The 27342-nt window shown below is 43.2% G+C and overlaps 1 protein-coding gene across 1 annotated transcript; it reads left to right on the top strand.

Annotated features, from left to right (window-relative positions):
* The first annotated feature begins 304 nt into the window (after positions 1-304).
* BLOC1S5 (biogenesis of lysosomal organelles complex 1 subunit 5) lies at positions 305-25314 on the top strand. Its single transcript, XM_070778431.1, has 5 exons — positions 305-480; positions 1432-1514; positions 9680-9809; positions 15937-15995; positions 23369-25314. Exons 1-5 carry the CDS (start codon positions 360-362, stop codon positions 23546-23548), a joined length of 573 nt encoding a protein of 190 aa, XP_070634532.1. The 5' UTR covers positions 305-359; the 3' UTR covers positions 23549-25314.
* Positions 25315-27342: the final 2028 nt, after the last annotated feature.

Here is a 27342-nt window from a genome sequence, read left to right on the forward strand (position 1 = left end):
TCCGACTCTTAGCGACCCCATGGACTGCAGCCCACCAGGCTCCTCCATCCATGGGATTTTCCAGGCAAAAATACTGGAGTGGGTTACCATTGCCAGCGGGTTAGGGAGGAGGAATAAGTTTAGCTCTAACTTTCAGACATCCTCCTCTGCCGGCAGCATCTGCCCTAATCCAGCATGGCGGCACCGGCTTCCTTCAAGGTCAGGTCACTGGCTACACCGTAGTGCCCTTGCGGGAACCGCCCCTGGGTTGACTCTGCTTCCCCGACGCCCTTTGATGACGCCAAAACCCCGCGCAGGGAGAGCGTCCGCAGAGGTGTGCGCAGGCGCAGCGCAGTCGCGGGTGGGCGGAGCTGGCCGGGATGAGCGGCGGTGGGACGGAGACCCCGGTGGGTTGCGAGGCCGCCCAGGGTGGCGGCGGCGGCGGCAAGAAGAAGGACTCTCAGGGGTTCACGGGCTCGCCGGCGCACCTCATTATCAAGGGTATGGCGTAGCAGGGCTCTCGCCTGGTGGTCCCAGCGCAGCCCCAGCGACCAGGCGGCGCCCTCTGACCCGGGGCCGAGCCGCGGGTCGAGCCCCGGCGGCCTCGGGTTTGCGGCAGGCTGAGGGTGGGGGACCCTGGCCCGGGTGCGCCCCGTTTTCTCCGCGCCAGGTGCCTCCCAGCAACTGCAAACCGACCCAGCCCCTCCTGCTTCCTTGTAGAAGCCGCCTGTTTCGAAAGTTTATATTAATCGCTATATCCTTCTGAAACTTGCTTTTGTGCTTGACGTTTTGTTTGTGGGATTTGTCCATGTTAATAAGTGTTAACCCACTGTATTCATTTCCATTCACTGCTTTGTAGTATCCATGAGTGTATTAGGGTGTTCCCCTCCCTTTTTTTTACTCTCCTTAACGCTCGTCCCGTAGTAAACAATCATACATTCTCTCTCTTTTGTATAAGAGGTTTTTCTAGGGCACATACTTAGGCATGAAATTGCTGGGTGTGTATGTCTTCTAACTTTACTGCTCCTGCTGCTAAGTCGCTTCAGTCTTGTCCGACTCTGTGTGACCCCATAGACGGCAGCCCACCAGGCTCCGCCGTCCCTGGGATTCTCCAGGCAAGAACACTGCTGTGGATTGCCATTTCCTTCTCTAACTTACTAGATGTGGCCAAATTGCTCTCTCAAAACTACTTCAGCGATTTACTAACCAGATAATCCATAGTCTGACCTGGATTTTAATCTCGGCATGAAATTACTGGGTGTACATGCCTTCACTTTATTAGATACTGCCTAATTGTTCTCAAAACTGCTTTACCAATTTACTAACCGGATAATCCATAGTCTCAACCGGATTTTAACCTTCTTATGTTGATGGGGAACAGGAAGAGTGAAACAAGCTAGAGATTGTGCCACTTAGCATGGGTTGACCTTGAGTTTCATTTTCTCTTTACAGATCTTGGAGAGATTCATTCAAGGCTCTTAGATCACAGACCAGTTATCCAAGGTGAAACCCGTTATTTTGTGAAAGAATTTGAAGTGAGTATTTGCAACTCATTTTGTAAAAATACCACCCTGATCTGCTAGTGTGTCAATACACAGAAGGGAAATTCTCTAGTTTTAAAATTTCTGATTTCTGTTCTTGTGTCCATAAAATATACAAAGTAAAACTTATTAAGAGACATTGACATGAATAGAGGGAGCACAAGTGTAGGTGGGAGGAGTCTTGGGCTCCAGGTCTGGGGTCTGCTTTGGCTTGTTTACTGTCTGTTGAGCTCAGTTTTTCTTCTGTAAGATGAGGTATAGTAAAAAAAAAAAAAGAGAGAGAGAAAAGATTTTAAAGATGGATGGGTCAATTTTCTAGACCCCTTTTCTGTATTCTTTTTTTCTCATTTGAGGCAGCAGCATCTACCCAAAGCTCTCAAGTTAAAGCATGAGAATCACCCCTGGCTATTCCCTCCCCTATAGGTCACATTCAGCGATCAAGTTTCTAGACATTACTGCATAAATGTATCCTCTGATCGGTGTGCCTGCCCTATCAACCCAGTCAAATCTAGTCTTCATCCTGCTGCCAGAGTAGTAGTTGTTGAGTTGCTCAGTTGTATCCGACTCTTTGTGACCCCATGTAGCATGTAAGTCTACTCTGTCCTCCACTCTCCCAGAGTTTGCTTAAATTCATTGAGTCCGTGATGCTGTCTAACCAGCTCATCCTCTGCCGCCCTCTTCTTTTGCCTTCGATCTTTCCCAGCGTCAGGGTCTTTTCCAGTGAGTTGGCTCTTCGAATCAGGTGGCCAAAGTATTGGAGCTTCGGCTTCAGCTTCAGTCCTTCCAGTGAATTTTCAGGGTTGATTTCCTGTAGGATTGACAGTCGAAGGGACTCTGCCAGAGAGTTTCAAGCCCTCGGATGTCATTTTCTGTCTGTAGACAAAGGCCAGTATCCTGTTGTGACCTGGTCCCTGTCTTTGTAGCGGGACCATCTGCCACCCAGCCTCTTACGTTCCGTCCCCACAGTCGTGATGCACCAGCCTGCCATCCTCTTGTGTTTGGCTGTGGTTTTGCACATGTATAATTTGTTCACTGTGCATTGCGTAGTAACACCCCAAGCTCCTAATAGGTTGATGGTGGTTAATGGTGTTACACAAACAATTTTGTGATTCTCTGTGAGTCAGGATCTTATTTTCAAGTGAGACTCCAAGCAGGAAGTCTTTGGTCTGCCAGAAGGAGGGAAGGTTTCCATAAACCCTTTACAAGTCCAGAAAGCCTCTGGTACAGAGCACTCAGGAGGCACGGACAGGGCTGCTGCGCTGGACACCGTTTCTGGGCTCAGCAGACACAGAGGCTGTGGAACACCTGCTTCACAGCGTTGTTGGGAAGACGAAAGGCGTGTGTCTCTCGAAATCTTTCCTGGTACCTGAAGGTGGCTGTTGGTTTTCTTTGTCGTCATTACTTTTGTTGCACGATAAGAATAGTTATCCCTCACACAGAAAACTCACTAGACCCTGTCCCCTTATCCTGCTATGTAAAGATCATTGGCGGTTCCTTAGTGAGAAGAAAGTCTAGGTACAGTGTGGTGGGTACTCTGCTCAAGGTCTTACAGGGTGAAAATCCAGGGCTGGGCCAGGCTCCATCATTACTTGGTGCTCAGGGTCCTCCTGATTCCTGTGACTGGCGGGACTCACTTCCTCACTGAGGTAGACGAAGGTCCCGTTTCCTTGCTTGCTGTCAACTGGGAGTCACTCAGCTCCTAGAAGCCACCCACCTTCCTTGCCATATGGTCTCTTCAAAGATTTGGGCTCCCCTTGTGGCTCAGCTAATAAAGAATCTGCCTGCAATGCGGGAGACCTGGGTTCAGTCCCTGGGTTGGGAAGATCCCCTGAAGAAAGGAAAGGTTACCCACTCCAATATGCTGACCTGGAGAGTTCCATTGACTGTATAGTCCATGGGGTCGCAAAGAGTTGGACACGACTGAGCGACCTTCACTTACTCACTCACTCAAAGACTTAACAAGCGGAGACTCCATCAGGTCGAATCCCTTTCATACTTCAAGTCTCTGTTGCCGAGAAGAGCCCAGGCCTTGTTAAGGACTCACTGATGAAGTCAGGCCTCCTTGGGATGGTCTCCCTTAAAGTCAGCTGATGTGAGACTTTAAGTAAACTGTCACAGCGGGACCTCCATTGGGGTTTGCCTGAGTGACTGACAGGTGTCTGGGCTTTCCGTGTGGTGCAGCTGTAAAGACTCTGCCTGCCAATGCAGAAGAAGGGGGTTTGACCCTGGGTCAGGGAGATCCCCTGGAGTAAGACATGGCAACCCACTCCAGCATTCTTGCCTGGAGAATCCCGTGGACAGAGGGATTCTGGAGCCTGGAGGGCTACAGTCCGTGGGGTCGCAGAGTCCAGCAGGACTGAGCCGTGTGCTGTTGTCCAGTCACTCAGTCATGTCCAATTCTTTGCGACCCCATGGACTGCAGCACATCCCCTTCTCCTCCCGCCTTCAGTCTTTCCCAGCATCAGGATCTTTTCTAATGAGTCAGCTCTTCACATCAGGGGGCCAAAGTATTGGCGCTTCAACTTCAGCATCAGTCCTTCCAAGGAATAGTCAGGGTTGATTTCCTTTAGGATGGACTGGTTGGATCTCCTTGCAGTCCAAGGGACTCTCAAGAGTCTTCTCCAACACCACAGTTCAAAAGCATCAATTCAGCTTTCTTTATGGTCCAACTCTCATATCCATACACGACTACGGGAGAACCATAGCTTTGACTAGACAGACCCTTGTCGGCAAAGTGACGTCTCTGCTTGTTAATATGCTGTCTAGGTTGGTCATAGCTTTTCTTCCAAGGAGCAAGCATCTTTTAGTTTCATGGCTGCAATCACCATCTTCAGTGATTTTGGAGCCCCAAGAAAATAAAGTCTGTCTCTGTTTCCATTGTTTCCTCATCTGTTTGCCATGAAGTGATGGGACCAGATGCCAGGATGTTAGTTTTTTGAATGTTGAGTTTTAAGCCAGCTTTTTCAGTGTCCTCTTTCACTTTCATCAAGAGGCTCTTTAGTGCCTCTTTGCTTGCTGCCATAATGGTGGTTTCATCTGCACATCTGAGGTTATTGACCTGCATACAGATTTCTCAGGAGGCAGGTAAGGTGGTCTGGTACTCCCATCTCTTTAAGAATTTTCCACAGTTTGTTGTTAATCACACCGTCAGAGGCTTTGGCATAGTCAATGAAGCAGAAGTAGATGTTTTTCTGGAACTCTATTGCTTTTTCGATGATCCAGTGGATGTTGGCAATTGGATCTCTGGTTCCTCTGCCTTTTCTAAATCCAGCTTGAACCTCTGGAAGTTGTCGGTTCTTGTCCTGTTGACGCTGCTTGGGGCATGTCACAGCACAGGGTGTATCTGGGGGCGGGGGTCTCAGGGACCACCTTAGACTTCTGCCTCCCATAAGCTCTTATTACTACCTGTGTTTTTCTTACTCTCTGCTTGTTTATTGCCTGTTGCCCTTCACGAGAATGTAGACAGTTAACTGTTCTTACGCTTTGTTGTATCCAAGTGCCTGAAAGAGTGTCTGGTGTGTTGGAGGTACCTAGTATGATCCAGGGGAGCAGGTGGCAGAGCCTGGACTAAAACTTGGCTTTTCCAACATGCACTGGTTTTTCCATCTTTCTCCCCCCTGCCCCAGGCTGACTAATCTGAAATACTAAATAGTTTTTATTTTTTTTAGAGTTTGTAAATGTGTCTCTAAAGACCTGTGTGTGTGTGTGTGTGTGTGTGCTCAGTTGTGTCCAAGTCTTTGTGACCCTGTGGACTGCAGTCCACCAGGCCCCTCTGTCCATGGGATTCCCCGGGCAAGAATACTGGAGTGGGTTGCTTCCCTTATCCAGGCGATATTCCCGACCCAGGGATCAAACCCACATCTCTGATGTCTCTTGCATTGGGAGGTGGATTCTTTACCACTAGCACCACCTGGGAAGGAGATTGTTTACTAAGGAAGAAAATGTTCACACTGGATGTGGTAGATGTAAGCTTGTTGTAGAAGGTCCAGTAGAGCGTCCTGAGCACTTACTTTGCGTGAGACCTCGAGTTAGGAACCAGCGCTGTATCCGTGGGTGAGCCAGACCCAGGCCCCTCTTCATGCAGCTGGGCTGACTCCTGTCCTCACGGAGGAATGGTCTCTGCAGGGCTCAGAGCGTTTCGTCAGCGTGTTGGCGCGCTCTGCAGCTGCCTGTTTCATAGTCTTCATGAAAGGTCCCTGGTGCTGGCCTCTCCCACAGTCACCTCCGGGGCGGTCTTTCTGGGAGTTCAGTGGAAATTCCTCTACATCGGGCTCAGCTGCCTTTTCTGTTACACTCTAACCTTTCCCCTTCAAATTGTGAGGGAGACACTGAGAGTGTTTTAGAGATTTAGAGTTGAGTAGATACGTGCGCTATTTACAGCTCTTTTCTTGGCCCAAATAATACCCTCCTCTACTTAATGAAAGCGGAGGAAGGGTGAGGAGAGCTGTCAGGGCTTCCTGAAAGTCTCCCATCTTTTTTTTTTTTTTAATTGAAGTACAGTTATTAACAGTGTTTCAGGTACACAGCAAAGGGATTGCGTTATGCACACACATTGTTTTTCAGATTCTTTTCCATTACAGATTATTACATGACGTCGAATGTGGTTCCTTGAGTTTCGTCTTCTCTAGACTGTTTAAATGTGGTTCACTTGAAGCAAACCGGCTCACATTTAAAGGGAAGCTTGTTTGTAGTTTATGTGTTTTTAAAAGTTAATGCACCCGGCAACAATGATCTTTTTCTTTATAAAATTTTGTCTCCAGAAGAAAGGAGTAAGGGCCACACGGTGGCAGTGTTACTTCGGTTGTGGGCATCCTGGTGTAATGCTGCAGGCCCTCTTTGTGTTTGCTAGGGTTTCAGGGCCCGTGACTGTCTTGCTCCCGACTTTGCTCAGCGCTTTTATTCCCCCGGTTCCAGTCAGTGCCGTGAACAGAGATCCTGGCAGGGGCCCTCGGGTGCGTGTCCGCCTGGTGGTCTCAGCGAGTAAGGAGGTGCCGGACCTCGGAGAGGGGAGGCCCACGCGGGTCACAGTTCATGACCTGCGGTCCTGCGCCAGCTCCTTGCTTCACCTTCAGCAAGTTTCATTCTCCGTTTTACTCAAGAGTTCCTGAATATACCCGACTGTGTCTGGAGGAAGGTATTGGTTCCTAGGGACAGAGCCCTGAAGAGAGTGGCTCTCCTTTCCTCCCACCGTGGCCAGAGGCCCATGACCTCAGCCTTTCCTCCAGCAGGGCTGCTCACGTCCTCTTGCTCACAGGGTGGCTTCGGGAGGCCAGCCATCACGTGTGCGTTTCCTGCAGCAGCAGGGAAGGCAAGTGGGAGGCGGCTGGTGGTATCTGTTCCACAGGCACCTTTACCACCAAATGCTTCCCAGGTGGCTCAGTGGTAAGGAATCCACCTGCTAACACAGGAGATGCAAGAAACACAGGTTCGATCTCTGGGTGGGAGAGATTCCCTGGAGGAGGAAATGGCAACCCACTGCAGTGGTCTTGCCTGGAAAGTTCCAGAGTGAGAGGAGCCTGGTGGGTTACAATCCTTGAGGTCACAAAGAGTTGAACACGACCAGGCAGGCACACCGCCACCACAGCGACTCCAGGAATGCTTGGTGATCACCGCCAAATGGTATTTGGGTGTTCAGAGGAAGAGAGAAGAGGGGAACAGATCCAGAACTGTCTGCCTCAGCAGATACGCAAAAACAAATAAGAAACAGTCTCTACCTCCAGGGATTTACCATCTGCAGAGAGCAGATTGTGATGATGAAATTATGATGATAAAGTAAGCACAGTGATTGAGATCTCAGAAGAGGGAATAACTCTCAGCTGAGTTGGGAGGGAACTTTTCAGAAGAGGGGCTGATGTTTGATCTGAGAAAAAACGTACATGTTAGAGAAATACAGAAAAGGTGGAGGCAATGTGGATTAAATTTGAGGGAGGAAAAAAAGGATTGTTTACATAGGTACAGTAATGAGAAGAGTTGGGAAGGTTCATGTTGATACATTTGAATGTTGATTTATTAAAGAGAAAAATCCCTTGAAAGGCAGGACAAAGTAAAATTCCACTTGACATCTGATCTCTCATTTTGGTTAGGTTGTAAAAGTATCTCAGATTATTAAATAAAAGGAAAAAGTCTCTCCCCCATATGACATGTAATAAATTTATATATATATACAGTATGGTTTTAGGACTTGTGGGACTATTATTTGAAGGAAAGAAAATTTAAATATTACATCAGTCTCTCATTTCCTCTCTGATACTATTAAATTACGTCTTTAATGTAAAAATATAATAACTGTACTAATACTCTGAATAATTGCTAACATTTTTAAGTGTTTTGTGCCAAGTACTGTCTTAAGCACATTATATGAGCACTTGTTATCAGTTTCAATTTGAGAAAAGTTCACCGATTTGTAATTTTATGGGGTGTTATACATCAGAAACCAAGTTTCATTCTTTCATTCTCTCTCAACTTCTGTATAAGTTTAAAATTTTTTATTATGGAAAAATTAAGAGTAAAATATCTTACCCCAGCTGCTCCATAAGATGGTTCAAAACAAAACCTCTAGTAACGACTATACTATTATTTCCTCATAATCACGTTTACCACTCTTCATTTTCAGTGAACTTTTTGCATTGTATTATTTTAAGATTTACAGTAAACTTACTAATACAGCACCGAGTGCTCGTGTACCCCTCGCCCACTTTCTCCCATTATTAATCTTTATATTAATTACTGTGCTACATCAGTAAAAACTAAGAAACTGACACTGGAACATTACTGCTAATGAAACACCAGACTTTACGCACATTTCACCAGTTTTTCCATTACAGCCCTCTTCCTGTCCCGGGACCTAATCCAGGGCAGCACACTGCTTTTAATTGTCATGTCTCTCTAGTTCGCTTTGGTCTGTGACAATTTTTTGGGCTTTCCTTGTTTCTCTTGATCTTGACAGTCTTGAGTTCTGGCCAGTATCCTGTAGAGTGTGGCCCCGTCTGGGTCTGTCTGATGTTTTCCTTAGGATTAGACGGGGCTGACACACTCTGGGAAGGCGTCCCAGCGAGGGAGCACGTCCTTCTGGTCACGTCACCTCGGGAGGTGCATGCCGTCATCATGACGTCACTCACGAGGTCACCTTTGTTGACTCCACTGTGAAGTCCATGTTTTTCTCATTCCCTGCTTTATTCTCTGGAAGCAAGTCACTCAGTTGAGCCCACCCAAGCGGGAGGGTGGGTTAAGCTCAGCTTTCTGAAGCTGGAGCTGGGCTCCAGGTCCCAGGACCACCCCCATGCATCAGTTCACCAGCACTTCTCAGCAGGCTGGTGCCCAAGGTTTATCGTGGCCAAAGGAGGCAGAGCAGACTCGCAAAGGGAACAGGTGCCTGGGGAGGCGTCTAGAGGAAGCCAGGCAGAAGCTTCCAAGAGTGTCTCACCCGGTGGAGTCGTACGGGGCACGCTTCACTGCCCCGGGAGTGGGTTGTGACAACGTGATGTGTTGTCTTCCGGGGAAGCGCATCTGAGCCTGGGGGTCCAGGGTTCATATTGGGGACCCGACAAGTAGACGGCCTCTGCCTGGCACGTATCAAAGTTCCAGACTCTTGGAAGGAGAGAGGTGTCTTGTCATTCACGGGAAGTGTTACCTGCTTGGGAGCCGTTGGCTGGTCAAGTTCCCACTCCCCACAAAGCCAACCGTGTAGGCAGGCCTTTGTAAGGCGGTTTCAGGCCCTCAGTGATAACTCTCTTCTACACAGGGAAGAACCCACACGTTACTACTTTTTCCACACACTTTTATTTGAGTGAAGTGGGATCAGAGCATAATAATAGAAGCTTTATGATGATAAGAACCACAAAATATAACTTAAAATCTGATCATTTCTTTGCCACAGATGAAATGCATGGAGTCGAGGTCTCTCTTTACTCTTTTAGTGTTTCTCATGCCCATTTTTAAACATTGGTATGAAAATATGACTCATATTTGCAACTTTTGAAGCATTTCATAATTAAAAAAAAAAATACCTCCAGGTTGTGACCTCAGTCATCGCCAAATAATTAGAAGAAGGCTGTATGAATTTCAGTAATAAGTAGTAGCATAGCAACCAGAACTTGGGTGGAAGTCTCAGAAAGTAATTGCTAAGATTTAAGGCACAATATGTACTTTTCTTTTAATAGGAAAAACGTGGTCTTCGAGAAATGCGAGTTCTTGAAAATCTGAAGAATATGATCCATGAGACAAATGAACATACTCTTCCAACGTGTAGAGCAACAATGCAAGACAGCTTAAACCAAGTTCTCCAGAGATGTAAGCCAGCGTTTTTTTTATATTGCTTTATTTCATAACGCATGCTCTGCCCAAACAGATTTCCGGGGTGTTTGGTGGGAGGTGGAGATGACAGAGGGAAGCTGCCCAGTTTCAGAAGTCAGGTGATCCCTGACTTCTGTGTGTCCCCTGTGTGTCCCTGTGTGTCCCCCTTGATGTTCAGAGCATCAACCTCCCCAGCAAGGTGGGCATGCAAAATTACCGTTCCAGGACGTAAGAAAATTGAAACCTTTTTTTACCTTAAGAAATGATTCTGCAAGAAAATGTTTGATGGCCAAGAATTAGGGTATGCAATGAAGCTTCGTTGCCAAGCAGGACACCAGAGTTTTTAACTTAAAAAAAAAGTCCTGTTGTAAATGTTTGTGTTTTATCACTTTTTGCATTAAGCAAAATGTTTTAATGTGGAAAGATGTTTGCTAAAAAGAATATTTTCTAAACATATCAAATTACAAAATCAAAGGAGTTTTATGAGTAACTGATTTTAAAATTAGAGGTGTTAGAAGAAACTCGGGGCTTCCCCTCAAACCCACATTGATGCTGTTCAGTTTGTCCAAGGACAGAGGTTGCTGGCAGATAATGAGGCGGTGGAAAACGAAGCAGCGTCTAGGGGAAAAGGGAAGCACCAGGACTTGCCTGGTGGTCCAGTGGCTAAGACTCCGTGCTCCCACTGCAGGGGCCTGGGTTCCATCCCTAGGCAGGGAACTATTAATAGATCCACATACCGCAACTGAGAGTCCGCATGCCACAGCTGAGACCTGGTGCAGCCAAATAAACAAGTTTTTTTTTTTTTTTTTAAAGAAAGCAAAGGCTGGTGACGTAGTGGCCTTTGAGGGGAAGTGGCGGGAGGGCTTGGTTAATGACTGAGTTACCTGAGGGTGTGTGTGCAAGTCCGGGTGAGTCTGCGCCCTCGGATGCTCGGAGGAAGGTGGAGAGGACAGGGCGACGTGGTTTCTCTGAGTGGAAGAGGGAAGAGTCTAAACCTGATCTCAGGCTTTACATGTCGCTGCAGACATGCCCTTGCTCCTTCATACAGTCAATTCCTTAACCTTGAGAAGCTGTCTAGACATTACACTGGAAATAAAACTCAGATTTATTGATCAGAATGCCTGTGTATGCTTTTGAGATGTGCTGTAACTTTCCTTTTATACACTTCGAGTATATAAAAATAAGTGGGATTACAATTAGTATTTTTTAAAAACTATGAATGGATTTTTCAGTTAGTTTAATTCCTGGGTCATTGCTATTTCTGATGGGAAGCCTCACGTTAAATGCATCGTTTTGGACTTCCCTGGTGGCCCAGTGGCTAAGAATCTGTCTGCCAGTGTAGGGGACCCAGGTTTGGTCCCTGGCCCACGATCCCTGGATCCGTGGGGCCGCTACGTTCCTGCGTTGCAGCTTCCGAGTCTGCATGCTCTAGCGTCCGTGCTCCACACCAAAAGGAGCTATCACAGTGAGAGGCCTGCACACCACAGCTAGAGAGTAGCCCCGCTCGCTGCAACTGGAGAAAGCCACGTGCATCAGTGAAGATCCAGCACAGCCAAAAATAACGTAAAAAAATTTTTTTTAAAGCATAGTCTTCACAGTGAAATAGCAAAGTTTTTAGAGGTCACAGGGAATCCAGACGGTAAATGTATTTTCCTAAAAGGAAGAATTAAAATGTGAGGCGATAATGAAAGTTTTAGCATTAGAAACGCACAGCAGCCTTGGGGGTACTGCTGCTGCCAGAAACAGGAATGGCTTCCCCAGGAGGCTCCAGCCTGAAGGTGTCCTTGTATCTGTTATCACGAACGTCACAGGTATAATGGAGATAATCGTTTGCTTTTAGAGCCAACGTAGTTTTTTAAAAATTGGCCTTGGCCCAGCTGCTGTTCCTGGGGAATTTCATGTTTGAAAAGTTGACATTTTACGCCACGATGCTGGCTTGTGTTTATCTCTGGGATAGACTCTCATCTGAGTACCTTACAGTTAAGCTACAAGGTTAGTGACAGTGGAGTTTTGTCTTGCGCCCGTCAGGCCTGTCTTAGCTCCGCACTTCTGAGAGCTGAGCTGGGCATGCGGTCAGCTGAGACTCCCAGAACTTGGAGTGCGGATCTTCAGCTGTTGGTCCAACACTGTGCGTGAAACTGAGCTACAGTGGGGCGTTGGGGACGGGGGCGCATCCTGGACTGTTGGCACGGAAACATAGATAGAATCCTAGCTGAGTGTCTTAGCATTGGGTGAGCAGGGGCGACAGAGCCAAGATCACCTGTGGCTTCTGGAATCTCAACCCCGGAAAGTTGCTGAGCTCTGGGAGGATGTGTAAGCGGGGAGAGTGACCCACGCAGCACCCTGTCAGCAGGACACAGCCTTTACATTTCTCCATCCCAGAGACACTGCTGAGTGTCTGTTCTTCTTGCTTAAAATCAGGGAGAGGGTGGGATGATTTGGGAGAATGGCATTGAAACATGTATAATATCATATATGAAATGAGTTGCCAGTCAAGGTTCGATGCACAATACTGGATGCTTGGGGCTGGTGCACTGGGACGACCCAGAGGGATGGTATGGGGAGGGAGGAGGGTTCAGGATGGGGAACACATGTATACCTGTGGTGGATTCATTTTGATATATGGCAAAACCAATACAATATTGTAAAGTTAAAAAATAAAATTAAAAAAAAGAGAAAGAAAAAAAAAATCAGGAACCAGTCCTCCTTTGAGAGGGTAAGAAGGACAGAAGGTCTCTAGGGTGTTTATCAATTTAAGTTAATTAACAAGGCCATAGTAAAAGAATTTTCTCTACCTTCCTGCCTTCCTCTCTCTTTTTAAGACTTTATTTTTCATTATTTAAACAAAAGAATATATGTCTAAGTAATAAGAAAGTAGAAATAAAATAAGAAAAAGAAGAAAGCAATAAATCAGTTTAATTATCTAAAGATAACGGTTGGTTTTTAACTTTGGTGAATTATCATGCCGACATCTTTGTGTATATATATCAAAATAGAAGGCTGAGTGGAGGTGGTAACTGAATGAACAGTTCGGAAGGTGTGAGGGGCAGAAGAGAACTTTTGGTAAGAATGGGCTCAGGCAATTTTTGAGGTAAGGTATTAATTTTAAATTTTACTTGAATTTAGCAGAACAAAATCTCAAGTAAAACTGAAGGAAATACATTAAAATAATTGTTTCTTTATTGTAAGAGAGAGTTGTTACTGAAAGATCACTCAGAGAAAAATAATGATTAGAAGATGGGCAGAAGTTAGAACGCTGTTGTTTCCGCATTAGGTGCCGGGCGCGGGGAGGGCCAGGCCTTCACCCCGCCCTCTGCTTCTCCCCAGCCTCTCAGTTGTGACCCCTCACTTTGTTTACAAGTGCGGTTTTACAGAATTTGCTTTCCGTTCTGCAGTAATAATGCTGCCAGTTGTTTAGTCTTAAGACCGTTCAATTTCTTTCTGTTTGTGGTCGGTTTTCAGGTCTGTAATGGTGTGGTTATAGTTCTGTTTGTTTCCTTGGTTCTGCGGTCCCGTTTTTCGTGCCGTGTGTTCGGTGTCTCTTAATAAACTCGTATGATTAGTTTTCTTAGGGAGCATCTGTGGAGAATGCTGAGGCTTCCTTTCAGAATTGTCTCATCTGTCTCTCCCTGTTGTATCGCTTTCTCCCTACTCCCCCGCTCTATTTCTCTGCAAATTAAAGCATGTTAGAGTTCTAAGAATCTTGTCAACCCACTTTCTTGTTCTCATTTTTCAGGGGGTGGGGTGGTTATGGTGGGGTGAGGCATCTCAGTTCTTCACAGAATCTGTTCCTGTTGCTACTGAACTAGGAACAACCGAAACGTGGTGTAGAAGAGATGGGAAGGTTAGAGAAATGAGCCTTTTCCTCGTGGAGTCTTGGCTTGTGAGGAAAGGGAAAAGAAAAGTGTAGTCACTTCTAAGGTAGTTTTCTTAGATTTTAGGAAAGCAAGTTTCCTTAAATTCAGAAAGCAAACCTTTTTTTGGTCATGTGGATGAAAAGTTAAAAAATACATTACTTCAGAGACTGAAATTTCCAAAAATGGATATTCTAAGTACAAAGATAATTGTGATAAGGAAGAAAAGTGTGCCTTTGTCAGATGTGTTGTAATTAAACTTTTAAACGACAAAATACATGTCATGTTCCTGTAACTCTTAGATTAAGCCCAGAAAATGATGAAGCACCCAAAGTCCATCAAATGGATTTTTTTAAAGTTATGTTCAAAAAAAATAAAAAATAAAAAAAATAAAAGTTATGTTCAGAACCGGGTGGGGGGAAATCAGGAAATGATGGAGCCACTGCTCAGGAGAGATGATGTAATATTAATATACCACAGAGAGAAGGCAGATCTAATCAACTCCTGTTTGGTTTTGTTTTCAGCTTTTCTATTAGAACAAACAATGATTGGGAACCTTCACTTTTAGTACTTCAGTATTATCTTTGATAGGACTAGAACACATGGCTGCTGATAAAAACTTGACTTTTTAACAGTGGCATCCTCCTCTTTGCCATGCTCGCACAGGGAGGGCCTAACATTATTCTGGAGGAAGTCCCGGCGCCTGTCTTGCACGGAGCTCTGAGCTCACTGGGGCTGGCTTGGGGCGGGTGGAAGGCTACTTGTGAAACAGCTGGGGAAGCCTCTGTTTGAGGCGGTGCAAGGTCACGTGGTAGGATTTACACCTGCCTGATAAAAGAATTTCAAATAAGAGTAAGTCCACATAGGGAAGGGGTTCATCTGGAGGGCTTTATGAAGGCACTAAACCTGGGAGTGGGCTTTTGAAATGTAAACATTACAACTAGAGGAGAGGAATGAGGAAAGCACTCTGACTAGGGAGGGGCCAGGGTGTAGAGTAATAGTAGCAGTAACTTTCTTGACTGCTTACTGTGTGCAAGAACCTCTGCTCTGTGTTAATCTTTCCGTGGTTTTTAAGCATGCTGTCTACTTCATTACCTATTTCTCCTATCAGCTTTTAAGTCCTCTCACCAGTCGTTACGTTCATTTCACAAACGAGGAACTAAGATTCTGAGAGGTGAGGAGCAGTAGCAGTAGCACCTGGCACCTAGTAGCTGCTCAAGAAATCACCTGACAAATGGCTGAATGAGTGAGGAAGCAGACACGTCCCAGAGCAGTCACACAGGTAGTAAGAGCTCAACTCCAGGTGTGACTGACAGAGGCTGACTCTCAGCCTGCACGCCAGCCAGCGCAGTAAGTGAAAACGAGTGTGCAGAAATAAAATGGGTCTGGGAAATGAAGAGGTTTGGCGTGATGGACCACTGTCCTCGGTGAAATCGTGAGGGGGGTAGAGCGTTGAAGGTGAGAGCTGAGTCTGCAGAGCCGGGGTCTGGTTCGAAGTCCCGCTGTCTGTGTCTGTTAGTCCCGTTACTGCCATTACGGACATTTCACTTCTTCACACCTCAGTTTTTTTATAGATGCCAAAAAATCTGTAAAATGGGATGGTGGTCCTCACCTAGTAGGAAAGTGGAGAGGAGTAAAACATGGATAGTACTTAGCACAGCTCTTGGCACATAGTCATACTCAGCAATTAGCTACAGTAATTATTACCAGCTGTTGTAATTCATTGAAAAGGGAACTGACTGAAAAGCAAGCAGTCCAGAGAAACCTGAGTCTTGGCAGTCTGGCCAGGGTGAATTAAAAGATGGGAGAGGAGGCGAGAAGAATAGTAGAAGGTCATTGGAGCTTTCTGGGTATCAAGTCCTGCCTGCAAGGGAGCAGCAGTACAGATGAGGAAAAGGAGAGAGGAAGCTGATGAATCAGAGACGCTGTAAAGGCTGCCTCCATCAGAAGGGAATAATACGTTTATCAGGTGTTTTATGTCTTTTCAGAGACTCTTGAGGTTGTTAATGATGATTTGTCATCGAAATCAGTACTAAATGTCCTTGGCTCACAAATGATAGTGGTTCTCATTATGCTGTTCCGAATACTTTTTTTGTTTTTTTCACTTTTTAGCCACCATGCCGTGAACAAAACTAGCTTTTTCGGTGTAGTTTCTTGAGGTCTAAGACAATCCAAGTGTTTTTTTGTTTGTCCTTTTGTTTTTTAATCCAGATAAGCCTCCCCTTGAACAAGGGCTGGTGACTGAAAATCCACTGTCTGTTTTATTTCAGTGCAAGCAGCTACTGACTCGGTCCGTAGACTCCAGCAGAGGGAACAGGAGCGAAAAAAGGTAAAAGTGGAACCTTTGGATAATGGAGCCTGTAACTCCAGGGCTTTTATCATCATATTATTAGCAGTTACTTTTGGTTAAAAAGAAAATCTGAATTTGTTTTCTTTTATGCAGTGATTTTTAAAGATTAAAAAATGGCTGATTCATTGAAGCTGTGCTGAGTCAATGAAGTCAGATAATTGCACTGTGTATTTTCATAATTTAGATTGCAGACTTCTTTTTTTTCCTTTTCAACATTTCCATCTTTTCCCTGAAAATGGATTTCTCTCTAGGAGGAGAAAGAATAGGACTTTTACATGGAACAGAAAATACCCACCAGCTTGAAATAGCAGTCTTTGAGCCTGAGGCCTTGAGTGTATGATGTATATTTTTTCTAGAGAAGGAGACATTCGTGCCTCTGGATGGGCTCTTTAATGACTAATCTGAGAGTGTGTGAATCACTTGCTGGGTAGTGCTTTGCTTATTTAAACTGTATCTTAACTAAATTCAGGTGTGGAAAAACAGCACAGGAATTTAAGTTCCCTTGATACTTTGGTGTTTTAACTTACAGTTTAAAGAATTTTCATAACTTATTTTTTGCTCTAAGCCAGTAGAAATATGCTTGTTAAGAAATATGGAAAATACTGCCTTTTTGCGTGTAGTGTATCAGCAAGTATTACTGTCTCCATTTCTTTGCAGTGTGTGGTTGGTTAATCCATGATAATGGTACAGATCTGCCACTGCAAAAAAGAAAAACAATGAACCTTGCCCAAGTTTAAGTTTCTCAGCTTTCTGTTCAACTCTTAATGTTGATATGCAGTTTCAAGATTCAGCAGTTTGATGAATCAAGCCTTACCAAAAGGACTTGATGATTAAGCCAAGTGGGAAGGCTGCCTGGGAGGAACAGGATCCCAGTGGGCCAGGGGGTGAGCAGGGCTGTTGCCAGCACACCCGTGACCTGGCAAGGCCGTGCTGGCCGGGGAAGTCGGGGTGTCGTACCCGCCCGGTGTCCAGAGAGCACGGTGAGGGCGCCACCGTGGGCGGGGTTGCCGGGGCGGCTGGACCGCAGGTGTTGTTCTGGTCTCTACTTGACTAGGTGCCACTGGGGGTGAAAGATTGTAGTTTAGGGCAGTTTGTACACACAGAAGCTAAAGACCTAGGAGTCCCAAACCGCCGACACGAATGGAGTGTAGGACAAAGTTAAGACCTGTCATAAAGTTGTGGGGAACTTTGCATGGTCCGGGCAAAAAGTGTATTTACTAGGAGGATGGGGGCGCCCCAGCCCAACCTTGATCTGCGTGTAGGAATGCGAGTGATGGAAGATGGGAAGAAAGATATTGTAGGACAGGGGACAGGGGGAGTGAAGCAATGGATGGGAGAGGTCCAGGGAGCTGGCCCGTGGAGTTTCCGCATGGGTCTTTCCAGAGAGGAGCGCAGAGAACCAGGCATGAGATGTGAAGCAGTTTGTTGTGGAAGCACCAGGGACGTGTTTGCGTTTGAGAATCAGGGAGACTATGATAGAGCCCTGGCTGTAACATGCAGTTCTCATGGCTTTCAAAATAAAAGTGAAAAAGAGTCTTTTTTTTCTTAATGTGACTGTGCACTCGTTATTGATCTTTGTTTCTAAGACATTCTCAGAGCAATTCTGATTTCTTATAAAATGGCGATTCTTGCCATTCTTGAGCAGAACTAACCTAAAATTATACTGGGGATGGATGGTTCTTCTTGACTCTTTGAACTTTTTTCACATTTGGTGTATTAACAGTGTCTAAGTAGGAAAATTACCAGATTGGGGAAAAAAATACATGGTATCTTCTGTTTTTAGCTGCTTGCCTTTGTTAGCTAACCATGTGCCCTTGGGTAAGCCCTTGAGCTTCAACACAAATGCTGGTGGTTCTCACCGGGTGGATTGATGGTTTAGGTACCTGATACGCTGTGTTGTGTAATTTATGTGAAATAGTCTTACTCTCCAAATGTCAGGTGGCATTTTCCCCCACCAGCTCAAGTGTTTGGGTAAGATGCAGGCAATCACTGTGGATAAGAGCCCTGCCGTGGTCTGTAGAGTTGGTGAAGTTCTTGAGAATTCCTGTTGATGATTTTCTAAATTAAAAGATACTGTCCCTTGGTTTAAAAAAAAAAAAAAGAGAGAGCCTCAAGAAATAATAAAGCCCTTGGGGATTTTCATCTTAAATATAGGTATTATCTCAGAGATTGTTATTGAACTGTTTTTTTTTAATGGAATACACATTAAAAAATCAAGATTTTAGAATACATTGAAATATCTTTATTTGTACTTATCTAGTTAGCAGAGCATTTGAAATAAGGATCTTTAAAGTCTTTTTCTTTTTCAACTGTCATACCTGGTTTTGCCAAAACTGTGTGTGGCAGAGGTTTGGGACTACGTATATACAAGACAGAGAAGTGAGGTTTAATCTCTCATCTAGCAAGTCTGTACCAAGCCAAATTGACCTCTAGCTGCATTTTACAGTCTAATGTGAACCGTTCCTTGGTTATTCCCTTGGCTGCATTTTGTGTATTTGAATGGCTCTCAGAACAAAGAAAGATGGGAGTAGTAATGGAATAAAATAGACCATTGCCTTTAATCGTTATTACTTTCATATCGAGACAATTTGTGGAATCCTGTGGGAAGTAAATCATGATAAACGTCATTCATCCAAGTCACATTTCCCGCAATTGATACCTAAAAGTACACTCAGAACAACAAAGGCACATTCCCCAGCTCTTTGACATGTGCCTTAAAAACCAGTAACTAATGCAAGCTGCATATTGGGTGCTCCCAATAAGAGTAGTGAAATGAAAATACATGGCTGATAAAATTCAGTGACTTAAATAAGCCGTCAAAAGCAGACTCTGAGTTGATTGATATCTGACACTAGTTTACGGGGTTCATGCACAAGCATCAACTTTTGAAGTTCTGTTCAGTCAGACTAGAGATAATAATAAAGTGAATGTGAATCCTTTGATTCATCTTGTCCACAAGTGCTTACTAGATTTAGTCTTACTTCTTGTTTTGTTATGAGAGCAGTGAGTTAGTGTGGCTTATCCATTTCTTTTGATAGAGTTTGGAGATGGCAGGTAGTGGGTCAGTACACTAGGCTGTCTGTATCTGCTGGTTCTGCATCTGTGAATTCAACCAAAATGTTCTAAATGGATATTTTTTAAATTCTAGAAAGTTCCAAAAAGCAAAACTTGAATTTGCCACATGCCAGCAGCTGTTTCTATAGCACTTACATTGTACTTGCGTAGCATTTACATTGTATTAGGTATTATGCGTAATCTGGAGATGACTTTAAATGTGTGGAAAGATGTACAGGTTACATGCCGCGTCCTGTACCATTTCTCTAAGGACCTTGAGCATCTGCGGACTTTGGTATCCCTGAGGGTCCTGGAATCAGCACCCCACAGATCCCTCAGGGTGACCGTACATAGTGTCTTAAGTACTGAAAATAACTACACTTGTTATTCTGACACTTAATACTTTCTCATTTATCTGCATAAGGCATATGTAAGATTAAAAGCACATGTATTGCTTACAGATATTCCAAAGAACCTTTTAGACGACCGTTGGTTTATTCAGAGTTTGCCCTTAGATCCAGGTTTTTCACCCTCTGCACTGTTGACATTTTGGAGCAGATAAATCTCTGTTGTAGAGTCTTATGTAGGATGTTCAGCACATCCTTGGCCGCTACCCACCAGATGCCAGTATAACCCCTTCCCCCCAACCTGCGTTGTAATAACCAAAAATCTGGGGGACAGAGGACAGGAGTGTCAGAATCATCCCCCAGTTGAGAATTACTAGAGTAAAGCATGCAAAAATGTTTGTGTCCATCACTTCTTTTATAGACCTGGTCGTGGACACGGTTTGCCTTCAGGACTGACTTCACGTTTATCTCCAATGGGACATAAGGAAGCTGGGTTATTATTACTATTTCTCTGTTGTAGAAAGAGACAAAACCTTTACAGCTAATTACTTTTAGTACCGAGTTATAGCTCCTTAGTAAACTTCTCCTTTATTTTCTTTTAAAGTGGGGTTTTCTTTTTTTATCTTGAGAAAACAAATGTGTCTACATCTTTGAGTATGAAATTGATTTCATTTGGGAACCCCACCCACCCCGAAACTAGAAGGTTTTTTAATTGCAATAAAATGCACACATACATAGTTTGGGAAAGTATTAAACATAAGTCTGGAAGAGATTCATAAAAAGCACATTTCACAGCAAATTTTAGAAATTGCAATACTATATTTCTTTGGAAACCATTGTAGTGGGTCCCAGTCTCCACAGGATAAAAAATTTTAAGTACAGAGTAAAAATATGTAAACTTAGGTAAACATCGTAGTGTAGAATTCTAGATTTGAACTAATTCAGACTTTTTTCTGCGATTACTCTGCTGTGGTTTTTTTGTTGTTGTTGTTTTTTAAACGCAAGAATATTGAGTGACCCCGGGGTTAGAGGGGCCAAGCATCTAAGGAAAGCGTGTGACATGATTCTGAGCTGTTCGGAGTTTACTTTGAAATGAACGTGTGTTGGCGACTCAGTTTGTCCAGGATTGGCTCTGTACCTGGAAGTCCTTTAAATTAACTTCAGAGTTTATCATTAAAGGATAAACAATGAAAATGTCTTAATTTGAAAGTTGGGTATTACTGAACTTCAACAGTAACCTCAGCAATTGTTTAGAACTCAGACCAAAGAAGGATCTGGGGGTGAGGAGTCCCGTGGCACTGACCTTATTCATACTTGCGAGCGCCTGGTGGTGATAACCCAGCCTTTCTGGTGCGTGTGTCACGGATGTGAACTTTGTTCGCACAGTGCACCCTCTTGTGGTCTCCGCTCAGCAGAGCTCTCCCCACTCCTGCTGTGTGCACCATTAGTATGTATTGCATCGTTATTGAAAAATTGTACATGCGGACCAGCGCGTGTGATATGACTCCGTTTGTTGTTAAGTAAATGTTTGTGTAAACATAGGAAAAAGACTGCAAGTGTAGCCATGCAACTAGTAACAGCTCCAGGAAAAAGGAAATGGGTTTGATGTGTATGTGGGGTAGAGGAGGGGACTGTCCCTTTATATTCTTGTGTTTGAATTTGTTTCTAAGCTCTGTAATACTTCTTTAATAAAAATGAAGGGGAAATGCTAATCCAGGAGAAATTACTGAGCCATAAATATTTACACTTTCTGTTTTAATAGATTTTTGCAGATTGCTCGCCAAAAATACTAATTACTCCCATCACCATGAATATCAGCTTTTGAATGTATAATTTAATATGCACATTTTTGGTAGCTGCTAGAAATTTTAACTGCAAACCATAATTACCTATTACAGGTAATTTTAACCAATTACTTATTACAGGTAAATAGTTTGATTGCTATACTGTGTTCTTCTGTTAGTCGTGTGTGAATCTGTTGAGCATAACGACAGATGTGACTATGATTTTTCAAGAGTGTTTCAGCTAGAGGAATCCTTGTTTCAGACTGACACAGAATCCCTTTATTTGACCTTCAAAGCAGAATTACTGCACGCAGGAGATGGTCGTCTGAAGTTAGCTCACTGTTTACAAAAGATTGTTCCTTTTTTTTTTTTAATTTATTTTTAATTGGAGGGTAGTAGTAGTAGTGTTAGTCACCCAGTCGTGTCCCACTCTTTGCGACCCCGTGGACTGCAGCCCGCCAGGCTCCTCTGTCCATGGGATTCTCCAGGCAAGAATACTGGAGTGGGTTGCAGTCCCCTTCTCCAGGGGATCTTCCCGACCCAGAGATCGAACCTGGGTCTCCTGCGTTGCAGGCAGATTCTTTACGGTTTGAGGCACAGGGGAGACCTTAATTGGAGGATAATTGCTTTACAATGTTGTGCTGGTTCTGCCGTGCTACAGCATGAATCAGCCATGAGTATACATATGTCCTCTCCCTCGTGAGCCTGCCTCCCACCCACCCTGTCCCTTATTTGGGAGAGTCCTTTTTAATTGTGAACAGTCACTGGCTTGTTAGGCCAGGAGGCGTGCTCCTGTTGGGATGTGCTTGGGGGCATCTTTGCTGCTTCATGGAGGAGCAGTTGGGCGCCCTGTCTAGGCTCCGTTCTCGGGAAGTCACAGCCAGGCGTACCGCTTTCCTGACAGCTGCAGTTGATGACCCCCGAGACGACCTTCGCTCCTGCTGGCTTAGGGCGCTCTTTAACCTGCTTCTGAGCATGCGGGGTTAGTTACTGTCCTCTGTGCTTACTAGAAATTAATTTCCAGCTCATGCCAGGGTGTCATTTTGATAAAGTTTATTTGCATTTTTCTTATCTGACTATGGCTTTTCTCTTAGAATATAATAGTTTTGCCAAAGTTCCATGAAAGAATTTAATGAACTCTTAATGTTTTATTTATCTTTTGAAGAACGACCGCCTCTGAGGCTGAAAGGTTAAAGTCATGTTTTGCCTTTTGTCTAACCTGTTTCCCCAGCGCATTGGATCGGCAAACCCCCACCCTGGTCTCTCCACACCACGGTCCACCTGCTCAGACCCCCTGGGTCGAGGGGCGTACTTGAGGGGTTGTTTCACTCTAACTGAAACTTCAGATTCACTCCTGACCTCTTTTTACTTGGAAAGCCTTGGTGCTGAGGAACTTTAGATCAGATTGGCAGAAAAATACTCTTGCAATAGCTTTGTGTGTGTGTATATGTAAGACTTTTAGCCATCTGTGTAAAAACTTCCCTGAAATGATCTGATTTGCATTTGGGATAGAAAAGGCATAGGTTTGGGTGTCAGCGAGTCCTACCTTTGCATCTACAATTTAGTATTCAGTGGCCATGAAGAAGTCCATTTAGTGTCCTCATACAGAAATATTAAGAAACATCTCAAGATGAACTTAGGATATTTGATGCAGATACGTTTGGTGTTTATTTGCTTTAAGAATTGGAACTGAACTAAAGAGATTGCTTGAGTTCTCGCCTATTGATTAATAACCTGTGGTTCATTTAAATGTGTCTAAAAGATATTTTGTGTAAGACATGCATTTTAATTTCTTGCAACAGCAATTCTTTTGGCATATGTTCTTTAATTTTAAATTATATGCAATTAAATGGAATTGGAGAAATAGATGTATGAAAATTTACTTGGATTGTGTTTGGATCTGTTGTTTAAAATACTAGATATTTTTGAGATTTCAGAAATGTGAATGCCCACTTTCAGGCATAGTAAGAGAAGCCTTAGATGTGTCTGATATGTTGTTTTCTTGTTGGACATTAAAACTGTTAACGGAGTTTTATCATTGCGACTTACAAGCTGATTGTTATGCTGCAGTGAGCAAATGTCAAGAGATAAAATTATTTTTGTCTCCCTGCATGGCAAAATAATTGTCTGGAAAATGTCACGTGACTTTCAAATTTTCTTTTCTCAGATTCATAATGACCTTTTAATAGCTAGTGAGAAACAGCACGTGACGCAGTGGGAGGATTTCATGAAAGAGCAGCACAGCAAGCAGGCAGAGGTGGACGAGGAGCACAGGAAGGCCATGGAGAAGCTGCGCGAGCAGTACGCCGAGATGGAGAAGGGCCTGGCAAAGTTCTCAGCCTTCTGAGTGCGTGAACCACAGCAGTGATGAACTAACGAGAAAAAACTGACGTTCCCCCCCCCAAAAAAAAACGTCCCACCAAACCATTTAGCCTCTGCTTCAAGCTTAGCAATATACTCGATGGCACTCTCCTGTCGGAAGACGGAGCCCTCTCCTTGAGTCTTCCCTGTTTCCTAGAGGAGTGCCACGTCTTTCCAGTTTCAAGTGCCTCTAAATGATCATTTAAAGGGGAAGGAGTTGGAGGAAAGCAGTATCCACGTGCTCTCGGTTAATGTGGACCAGTCTTGCTTTCCATTGATTGATTATCTCGGAGAACTAACCGTAAGTACAGACTTCTTAGGGAAGTAATTTAATTCATCCTTCTGCAGGGTTAATGTTAGTTTATCATTGTGGCTTAGAAAGCAGAGATGGTGTCTGCCTGTCGTGGCCTCCTTGGCTCTTGAAGGAATGTATACAGTGTTGTTCTGTGAGTAATTACTGTAGACAGAAACAGCTGTCCTGGGAGCAGAGGTCATATTGAAGAGAGAGGAGCATCAGAACTGCGTCTCCGCTGTGACATGGGGCCACGCCGGTCTCTGAACGGCCCGCTGGGAGAAGGTGTATAATGCTGTGTTTTCACTGGACAACAAGACACGCTTGTTAAGATTGTGGCCTTCCAACACTTCATATTTTCAGCTTTGTTTAAAACATGCTTACAAGGAAAAGCTTACCAGAAACACGATTGACTTTTAACCTTTCCAAGAACCATAATCTTGCCCATAGTCTTTACCTCATTTTTACGTCTGTTTTTGCTGTGGGTAAGCTTTGTAAGATAAATAACGTCTCTACATGTTTCAGCCATTTAATGAGTAATCAGCAAATTCTGCCAAGGCCTCCCTCTGGAACCGTATAAAGATCCTGGCTCTGAGTAAACCAGAAGTATTTGCCCACACGGCAAATGATCCATGTTAAATGTAAATCCTTTTTAGTGTTGAACGTCTGTTCTCATAAGCAGGTGTATTATGATGAAATATGTACCAATTCTGTCATCACTGTGATCTTTAAAAATCTGCATTTAACAGTCTAATTGAGGAACTAAATAGATTTTTTTTTTATTTACCATGAACCAAGCAGAATTATATGCAATAATTTCAAGAGATTTATGGCCAATGAATGTGAGGTATGGACAGACCTTTCAGGTCTTTTCATTGCTCTTCAGTGAAGAAAGGCACAAGAAAGAAAACACCCAGCTTTCTTGTGTTATCTTAGTGTTGCTCCTGCAGAAAAGTGACAATGCCTGCCTGTGTAAATTTATGGCTTACTGTCAAAGCTTCGTTCTTGGCTGCATGTTGAAAATGTGATTAAAGTTAATAGAGGAGATGAAATAAGTATTTGAAATTTCTTTCAATAACACAGAACTTCTGCCAACTCCCTCTGTCCGCTACTGTAGGCTTGACAAGCTCATCCATCATCCTCTGGTACCTGGACCTAAAAGAGTACTTGCTGACACGCAGGCATGTTGGAATTTTCTTAATTCTCTTTTCAGTGGATGGAAAAAGAAAACATACTTCCAAAAATATCCTGCACATGAAAAGGGAGGGGAACCCTAAATGAAAATTCCCTTTGTACTGTAGGCAGTTTCAGAAGAGCTATTAATTGCCAGTGCACCACTGAACAGAGGCTGGAACCAGGAAACCAGGACCGTGCGTGTGAGCAGTAACGATTCCTCCACTTGTGCATAGATTTTTGACCATGTTCATTCATGTCGTGTGAATAATAAAGATTTTACCATATGAGTTTGTATATATTATATGAGGATCTAAGGGCCTTCTTAAACCAAAATGACTTTATGAACTTTTTGAGCTTTAAACATTGATGCTAAATCTCTTCTTTGTAACTTTCTTAGCTATTTAATATACCTTCTAAAAGAGATGGTTGGTTCTCTTTCCTTTTAATATTTTTAGTAGTGAACACTTTAACTTATATTTCTCAGTTTCTAAATCACTTTTGATATGTATTTATGTATAAAATTTTGCTTTAGTAGTCATATAATAAACAGCATTTCTGCTGTTACGCTGTCTAGCAGAGAGAATATAGCTTCTGGGTGGCTCACAGGATTACTTTCTAATGAGGAAATGAAATACTGTTTTGTCAATATAAAGTGCTGTAGAAATGTCTTAAAATTCTCACTTTTTTTCTTTTTCGTCATGATTTCTTTTTTTTTTTACTTGCATATGTGGATTTTTTTTTTTCCCCTAACATGTAGACTTCTCAGTTCTGTTCTTATTGATTTCTGCTTTCATTAGACTGTGGTCCAAGAATAGATTCATATAAGACTGAAATGTTACAGTTTGTTGAGATTTGCCATCTGACCCAAAATACGGTCAGTTTTGTAAACGTTGTGTTGGTGCTTGAAAGTGTGCATATTTCCAGTTGTTGGGTGTTCTTTAGACCAAACTGGTACTTGTATTGGCCAAATTGTCTCTGTTTTAGTGTTCTTTTTCTTCTACTTGATCTTTCAGGTCCTAAGAGGTGTTAAAATTTTCTGTTCTAGTGGATTTTCTAATTTCTCTCTGTAATTACGTTAGTTTTTGTTTTATATATTCTGAAACTTTGTTTTCAGTGTATTAGAAGTTTAGAATTGTTTATCTTCCACGTTTAGAATTGAATCTTATATTTGTTGTCACAGCTTCTGTTTCTAACAGTGTTTTTATATCATTTTATGTTGCCTTAAAATCTTTTGTTTCTGAAAGGAATATTTATAGAGGCCCACCACTGGTTAGTGTTTGCATGGTATATGTTTCTCTGTTCTTCAGTCAGACCTTTACTATGTGTTTTCATGTACCCACTAAAAGCTAACTAGGTTTTTTTTTTTCCTTTGTATCTATCATTTAGCTGGAGACGTTAATTGATTTACATTTGTGGAAATTGCTAACATATCAGGGTTTATTTATACCATCCTTTTGGGCTTTTTGTTTTACCATTTTATTATCTCTCTGCCTTTGGGTGTTCCCCACCCCCATCTTCCGCATTGAGCTTTTTGTTTTTCCATTTACTTTTTCTCTGCAAGTTTAAAAGGTAAAACTAAAATTTTGTCTTTTTAATGCTTACCGTGAATTTTAGTGTGCATAGTTAACAGAATCTAAAGTTTTATGTTTCACTCTTAAACTAAACATCAGACTTCTGAGCAAAATCTGATTGCCTTTCCTTAATTTATAAGTGTCTAGAATTTTAGTTTTATCTCAGTTTAATTCCAAAATAGTTATTATATACAGTCAGTATTTGTTTAAATTTACCTGTAAGTTTACCGTTTTATTATCCTTGAAAGTTAGCTGGGTATACAAGTCTGGATTGACGGTTATTTTCTCTCATATTATAATAATACTGTTCCACCGTTGTCTTGCTTCTATTATTGCTTCTGAAATGACACTTGTCAGTTGATGAGTATTCCTTTGTAGGCAATCAGTCTTCTCGTTCAGGTTATGTTTAAGTTCTTTATCTCTGCAATCAAATGTCATTTTACTACAACTTGTTTGCTGTGGATTTCTTTTTATTAATCTACTCAGATTCACTGAGCTTCTTGAGTCTGAGAATTGGTAATATACCTTGCATTTTCTCAATTCTCTCCTTTAGGAAATCAAATTAGACTTTAAGTTTCACCATCTCACTCTGTTCTTTATATCTCATAATCTCTGTTTCGTATTTTTCTATCTCATTATCTCTGTGTTGAACACTAGATAATTTCCTTACATCCATTGTCCAGTTCACTAATTGTGTCTTCTCGCTGTCTCTGATGTACTTAACCTACCTATCGTTTTTAA

The sequence above is a fragment of the Bos indicus genome, chromosome 23 (assembly GCF_029378745.1).
Source record: "Bos indicus isolate NIAB-ARS_2022 breed Sahiwal x Tharparkar chromosome 23, NIAB-ARS_B.indTharparkar_mat_pri_1.0, whole genome shotgun sequence".
NCBI classification, from domain to species: Eukaryota; Metazoa; Chordata; class Mammalia; order Artiodactyla; family Bovidae; genus Bos; species Bos indicus.